General features: G+C 33.9%; 1 protein-coding gene across 3 annotated transcripts; it reads left to right on the top strand.

Annotated features, from left to right (window-relative positions):
• Window positions 1–472: 472 nt before the first annotated feature.
• LOC136228002 (probable RNA-binding protein ARP1) lies at window positions 473–3,005 on the top strand. Of its 3 annotated transcripts, none has more exons than XM_066016830.1 (6): window positions 473–791; window positions 871–1,027; window positions 1,168–1,288; window positions 1,383–1,410; window positions 1,507–1,756; window positions 2,805–3,005. In XM_066016830.1, the coding sequence occupies exons 1-6, from the start codon at window positions 603–605 to the stop codon at window positions 2,843–2,845; spliced, it is 786 nt and encodes a 261-aa protein (XP_065872902.1). In that variant the 5' UTR covers window positions 473–602; the 3' UTR covers window positions 2,846–3,005. The 3 variants fall into 3 exon arrangements, with proteins under 3 accessions (XP_065872902.1, XP_065872901.1, XP_065872903.1); XM_066016829.1 differs by having other exon boundaries at window positions 480–791; window positions 1,383–1,425; XM_066016831.1 differs by having other exon boundaries at window positions 481–791; window positions 1,383–1,425; window positions 2,780–3,005.
• Window positions 3,006–7,887: the final 4,882 nt, after the last annotated feature.

The raw sequence follows: 7,887 nt of genomic DNA, 5'->3' as shown, positions 1-7,887 counted from the left end.
TATGATATTTACTATGGATACAAAACTAACTTACCATTTTATTTTAAATAAAAGACACCAAATAAAATTATAAGTTAGTTTTAGAAAAAACAATCTATCAAGTTGTTTAATACTAAAAATCTAAAATCGTTTAAATTAGAGTAAATGGTTGATTTTAATTAAAAAAAAATATATATTTCATTTCATCAATTAATCAAATTTATTTAAGAAAAATAAAATAATTTAATTAAAAGTAGTAAAATAAATGAGTTTGTGAGCAAGAAATGGAAATTTAAATAAATAATGGGGCAAAAATCTATTCAGAAGATGACTATACACGCGGTTAACGAACAGCGTGGAAAGAAAATAACCGGTGATAACCGTTCACGGTGGTGCCGCTGTAGTAGTGGCGCGTAACACAAACGCACGAAGAAAAGAGAAAAAAGAAAAATAAAAAAAACAATTGAAAAACAAAGAGCAAGAAGTGTTATATAAATGAAAGAGCAAGTTTGAGACCACGTTCGAATGATAGCTTAAGCATAAGCCTATCTGTCTGTCTGTCTGTCCCTCTCTCTGTCTGTCATCCCTCCCACTTCAATTCAACTCACACTGAACCGAAGAAGATGAACATGAGCAGCAGTAGTAATACGGGGCCGTTTGGAGATACAACGCTGACTAAAGTCTTTGTCGGAGGATTAGCCTGGGAGACTCCCAAGGAAGCCATGAGAGAACATTTTGATAAGTTCGGTGATATCTTGGAAGCTGTTATCATCTCCGATAAGCTCACCGGCAGATCCAAGGGCTACGGATTTGTAATAATCTTCTTCTCTCTATTTCTTTTAATTAATTAATTAATAAACGCATAATGTTGATGTCATTTTGTTTAATCAGGTGACATTTAAAGATCCTGATGCAGCAAAAAAGGCTTGCGAGGATCCATCTCCGATCATCAATGGCCGCCGTGCTAACTGTAATCTGGCTTCCCTCGGCGCTCGCCGCCCCAGGTCCGCCGCACCACCGCCTCCTCCTCATCAGAATCCCCAACAAGGTATGGTATCCAAAGTCAATTATTTGTTCTCTTTTTGGCTAGACAGCTAAATTTGGAATTAGGAAGATGTTTGTCTATTTACATGTAAAACGGAATCGAAATAAAATAAAACTAACGGGGCAAACTTGTGAAAAATAAAGGATCAAACGGTGCGCAGAGGTCCACGTCATCAGCACCAACAAATCATGTCCAATGGTACTACCCAGCAAACTCACCTGCGTATCATCACCACCACCATCATCCGGCCGTTCCGTTTTACGGGTATTAATTTATTTTTATAATGATATATTTATTATATATAATCACAATTTTTATCAATCTTAATAATTAATTTAATTACGCTATGTTAATGTAGATATGCTCCAACTTATGTTGCAACTGATGTAAGTTACAATCATGTAAGTAGAATTTAATTTGAATTAATTAGTAGTAATCGCTAATTAGCGTAATTAATTAATTAATAATTGGTGTTAAAACAGAAGGTGAGCTACAACGGAGGGTCGTACATGAACGGGCATTATCCTCAGGTGTACCCAACAGGAACAGGGACAGGAGGGGGGCAGGGTATGATAGGTGCGAGTACACTGATGCCGATGTACCCTCTATATCAATTCCATCATCATCACCATCAATCGCAGACAATGGGATTGCCTGCCCATATATTTCCACAATCAACGGCGGGTCCCATCGTGATCTCAAAACCTCCAGCCACTGTAGCTGCTAGTCCAGGTATGAATATTTTATAGTGTAGTTTTACCGTTTCACGTGTGTGTGTGTGTTCCAGTACAACTCACCAACCAACCTAGTCAATGAATGAATATGAATGTGAAGAAGAATCATTGTGTCACGTGCCCTTTCAGATTGGTTTACCCCATTGCCAACTGTCACCTTTCGTACCCACGTGCCTTTCATTTACTATAATGCCCCCCTCCATCCACGGGTTTAATCATGTTACCCTTAACCCTTACTTTTTGTTTTTTTATTTTTCTAGAATAAGATAATAGTCGATATATTAATTAATTAATAAAATAATTAATTTTTGCATGAATCAGATTGGATGTCATGGTTTGTTGACCGGATCTTGTAACCTGTCAAATAAGGGTAATTGCACCCATTAGAGTTAGTTGTGACTAAAAGTGTAAACGAGCCGAGCCAAGCCGAGTCAAACCTTAGGTAAGCTCGGATATTGGTTCGTTAATATCTCGAGTTGAACCCTTTCGAACCGAGCTTTGACCGAATCTGACCGAGTTTTGATCGAGCCGAGCTTTTATCGAGCTTCTAACAAGTTTTAATCATATTCATCGTATATGCAAAGTAACGTAGAAAACAAAAAAACCTTATGAAAGAAAACCAATCATGTGTTATTATCAAGATTCCAGAATAATAGATGATACTTATTGTATATAGTAATTAAAAATAATCGAGTATGATCGCGAGTTTTCGAGTCGAACCTGGAGAAGCTCGGGCTCAGTTTGTTAGTGCTCGAGCCGATCCCAAACTCGAGTCGAGTCCTATTGAACCGAATTTTGATTGAGCTTTCACCGAGCTGAGCTTGAATAGTTTACGAACTATCAAAGCTCATTTACACCCCTAGTTGTGCCCGCATTGTTTATTTAACGTTAGATTTAATATTACATTGAGGCTAAATTGCATTCTCTATTTAATTAAAAAAAAAAAAAAAATGAAGTTGAGTATGTTAGTGATAATGATGATGGTTGTTGGAGTAAATGTGAACTGATAATACAGAAACAGTTTGCTTGGCTGTTGAATAAAATAGGTAAAGGTGGGAGGAGAAAGGAAGGCATGGAAATGGATTAACAATTGGAGAGGAAGATGTCAATTGGCGGCTGCTGCAGAACAACATTATTTTCTTTCTTTTCTTTTTTTTTCTGTTGTAGCAACCTATTCTTTTCTTTTTATATCATCTTTATTATTTTTCATCTAATTTAATTTAATTAATAATTTTTTTTTTCATTCTCTTTCTCTCTCTCTAACATCTCAGCTTGAGCTGTGAACTATTTAAAAAGAAAAAGGAAATTAATGTAAAAGTCTCAGTACTGATCATCATGTATGTTTGCCCATATCTTATGAGCTGCTTGCTTTTCATGCCATCAATCAACTTTACTATCTCAAAGTCTGTGTCTCTTAATTTGTATTTATAGTAACCATTTCAATTTACTTAAAATATAGTCGATTGATCCGTCCATCCATCAAGTATGGCTCATGCGTTATTGACTAGATAACTAGTTAAAAAGGTGGACTGTTGGCGTCACGTTATACTAATGGATTGACACTTATGAAAAGAGAAATTAGCGGTAGAAAACATATATTAAGCATTTAGTGAAAGAACGGAAACAATCTCTAAATCAATCGGTGAAAAGCCTAAGCAATCGAGAGAATTTTGAATAAATAGCTTTAATGTTTTCGATCACTAAATGAATTGGTGGAAATTCCAAACAATCGATCACTTTTAAGTTTGGAGTAAATAATTTTGAGCCCGTTTAAGCACTGGGAAGTAAAAGGAATTTGAAACTTTCTCATTACAACTCTTCAAATATTTTTAGTCATTGAACATAGAAAAATTAATGTTCACTTAATAAAAGAGACGATATCAATAGGATAAACCTAACAATGTACAGCAAAATTAGAAAAGAAAAGAAGAGAATAAACGTAAACTAATAAACTAAATTATTTCAAGAGAATAACGCAATTTCAAAAGAGAAGACAAGAAATCCGGAAAAATAGAAAAAAAAATAAATGTAAGAAATTGTTACCATTGTTGTCTAGGGATTTTAAGGTTTCAAAGAAAAATTAGGGATTTTAGAATTTAAGCCGTTACATTTTAAATAAAAAATTCAATTCCTTCTAATCTTGTAGACGGAAGAAACGTGTATACTTGTACGCTCGTTGCCATACTAGACTAAGGAGAAATTATACCATGCTATGCCAATCTAGTTGGAACTTATAACCAATAGAAATAAACCGTAATACACGATCAGCCCACCAACATTAAACCTAAATTTAATATCAACTGCAATCTCTAGTCTTTCTAATTCTGCAATGTCTCCGCCTTGATAAACAATTTCCAAACCCGCTGGAGCCAATCACAAATTCATCGTCAATTTTGGCTGTTGCAACTTCGATCTCAAATAGGGAGAATAGAATTGACAAAAATGGTTACAAGCATTCGAGGTGATTGGGAGCTAAAACGACTTAGCCTCAAGGCTCTTAGCAGCAGAGGCATTTAATCTCATCTTCTTACATTTTTAAAGTAACAACAGATACTACTAATATACCACAAAACAGAAATCCAACAAATGTAATTACTTTCACAAGACCTGATTTGCTTTTCATTTTGGTGTTTTCTTCCAAACTTGGTGAAACTCTAAATTATTCAACTTGATTATCTCTAAATCGTTCAAGAATGCATTACTGATATTCATCTGATCTATAGAAAATCTCTAATATATTCATATATATTATAGGTTTCCATTGTCGAAAATAAGAGAGTCAAGACTGGAAAAAGTACAAAATTACATAACTATATGAAGTTAATATCTTGTGCAATTGACTACCTGTCCACTCTAAAGATGTTTGGCATTTGCATACAAAAGGTAGTTTAAATAAATGCAAATATCACCAACTACTCCAAATTAAGGAAATCAAATGCAGGAGGAAATAAAAATCTCCTGAAAAATTCATTTAGATCCATCAAAAAAAGCATTCCACAGCTAGTTATCCATTTCTCGGAGTTCAACTGAAGCCAGTTTTAACTTATCAACAACAAAATCTTTACACCCATATATTTTTCACAAAAATCAACACTATGTCTCAAGCTATAGATTTTCGCCAGAACGGAAAGATTAAACCATTCAACTTTACAATCAACAAAGGTATCTCTCAACACAGCACAAGCATATATAATGTGTCATTTGAGGAAGCAAAAAGCTTAGTGTCTTACATAATTACCAAACTAATTAAAATAACATTACTCCTAGCTTAGTTATTCTAAATCTGTGTCTTCTTCCATAACACCTGAATCTTCTTCAACATATTCTGATTTCTTTTCCTTGATATTTCATTCTGCATATCTTCATTATAAGGTGATCTCATCTTTCCGCTAACAAGGTTATAGTTTTTCTCCACTGGACAGATTGCAACTTTATCCTTCTCAAATCATCCTCCATCTCAGAATTAGCAACTTGGTATGCCTCAAGCTGCTCAACCAATCTCGCAGGCCTTTTACTGCCAAAAGTTTCCTCTCGACAAATGCAGAAGGAGTCTCTTATAGAAAATATGTAAAGTTTAGATGAAACTTTTGAAAATCCAATTTCTTTGGCAAATTCATCAAGGGATAAACACCCACCAAGTTTAAGGGGTAGTTAATTTTTTTGGACAAGTTCATAGAGTGACTGGTGTATATTAAGCCCATTTGAAGAAACCATGCATTTAAAAAAGTATATATGTTATGGAAACAATTGATTTGCAATAAAATTATAGAAAATGGACTACAATACCATAAAGAATAAGGATCAAATAGAAAAAATTACCTTAAAAACTTTCTTTCCATAATAATTATTTGGAACAGGAGAGAGTGTCTTTATTTTGCACCGAAATGCCTATTAAGTTGCATTGTGGTGCTTTCTTCCAATTCTGGAAATGGAAATTGTTCGTCTATAATAAGGCAGAATAGTTCTAAAGTGGGGATGTGAATAGAACTAATGAGTAATTATAAAAACTTTTTAGAACTTTTTCACTTAAGACAATATAGCACAGAGGATAGGTTCAGAGTCAGAAGTTATTTCAATCTACTGAACTGGTCGATAATTCAGTCTATTGAAACTCTTCCAGCTTATGAGAGGTTCCTTCTCAAAGGATGAATCCTATTGGAGGTTCTAAAGTGATTAATGCAAATGATAGATAATACGTTCAGAGTATTGAGACGTAATATATTCAGACCATATAATTCAGTAGAAGTAAAAGGAAATAGTAAGGAGAGAAATACTAAGCAGATTTATACTGGTTTAGCCTTTTGCCTACGTTTAGTCTTCAAGATACCTTTTATTGAGCTTTAATCCACTATTGATCTATTTCACAGGCAGAGAACAAGTCCTTTACAGAAATGTCTAAGTTTGATTGAAGTACCCTCTTTCACTAAACACTCACTTTATTTCTCACTTTGCTACTTAAAACCGAAGTAACAAATACTATTACGATAATGATTATATATATATATATCCATTTAGAGTAATCCGGACCGGTGGTTTTGATATTTGAAGACTGATAACATCTGCCATAATGTTACCAGGATCAGGCTGGGAATATTCCCTAAAAGGAGGACCAAAAAGGAGAAAAGATATAAAAGATCCGCCGGTTTAGTATATACGGCGTACAGCATGAGATGGGGCACATATATGGTGACACGCCTTTGGTCATCCAGAGATCCGCCAGGTAGAAGGATCCGAGATCCGTCACATAAGGCGATCCGCCAAGATAAGGCACTAATCTGGTATATGGCGGGATCACCATCATTAAATGAATAATAAAGATACCTTAAAAGCAATAACATCTCAGAGGTTAGAATCAGAGTTAAGGTGCATTAAAAAGGTATTACATTTCATTAAAGAGGCATTAAAAGTGGGTTATTACGGTTATCACTCAAACCTATATAAATACCCATGTAATAAGGTGTCAAAAAGTACACACTATCAAAACCCTACATGTGATTACAGTTTATTCTTAAGAACATTACTGATTTAGGCATCGGAGTGCCCCCAGGTAAACACAACAGCGCCTCACAGGGATGTTATACGGTGTCGATAAATCTACGTAATATCAAAGACCATCTTCAGTGAGGAACATGGTTTGTGTACACAATCTAAAGACCTAGTCGGGTATTGATAGTGAAGTGTTGGGTAATACCAATATGTGATTAGGCAAGGTTAAAGAGACGTTTCGACTATATATGAGGTTTATGGATTGATGCATAAGGGAAGAACCTCTAGGATGGATATAATGTTTTAAATTTATTTGGATTATGATTTAATAAAGCGTTTATTTGATTACGAGTTCATAAAATTTTCTAACAAATATATATTTATATATAATTAATTTAATTTTATTATACGAATTATAAAACTATTTTTGGTATTTTATTACTGGTATTATATTTGAAAATAGTGATAAGTTAAATATCGACTAACGTCAAAAAAAAATGTAAATTTATTAATATAGTAGAACTATGTGGCTTTGATTCTCGATTTAAAGATTAAAATATGATTCACGATACGTAGGAAGCTTGGTAAAATTATCAAGTTCAAGCCAAATAAATAAATAAATTTTAAGTAGTTTGAATTATTGTTTAGTTATGATCTATTCTAAAATTGCATTGCTAATATAATTAGTTATAAGATAATTCAATTAAATTAATTGTGATAAAATTAATAAACTTTTATTTTTAAGAAGTGATGAGTCGGTTTCGTAGAAAATAGGCTTAGAAGATTCAGAAGCTTTATCTTCAGAGCCTCTCTTTAACTTTTTGAATTTAGAAGCTTCTAAGGGCTTGTTTTCAGTGCTTTTTCTTTCTATTTTTGGATTTTGAGACTTTTGAGGTTTTAGAGTCCTCAACATTGATGGTTTTGTACTGATTGTCGAATTCCAATCTAAAGAGGATCTTTTATTTGATGATTGATCCTTGGAAGGACTGGCAGTCTTCAGAATTGCAACATTTTGATCTTCCAGAATGTGCTACATGACACATAGCTCTAATTTGGACACGGAATTTATGGAGCCCTTCTTGGGTAGGATATAGTTCACCACTATGTAGTGGGATTGTCTTTCCGTCTTTTGCAAAGACATTG

This window comes from Euphorbia lathyris, chromosome 4, assembly GCF_963576675.1.
Source record: "Euphorbia lathyris chromosome 4, ddEupLath1.1, whole genome shotgun sequence".
Lineage (NCBI taxonomy): Eukaryota > Viridiplantae > Streptophyta > Magnoliopsida > Malpighiales > Euphorbiaceae > Euphorbia > Euphorbia lathyris.
This window is presented reverse-complemented; position numbering and strand designations above follow the sequence as displayed.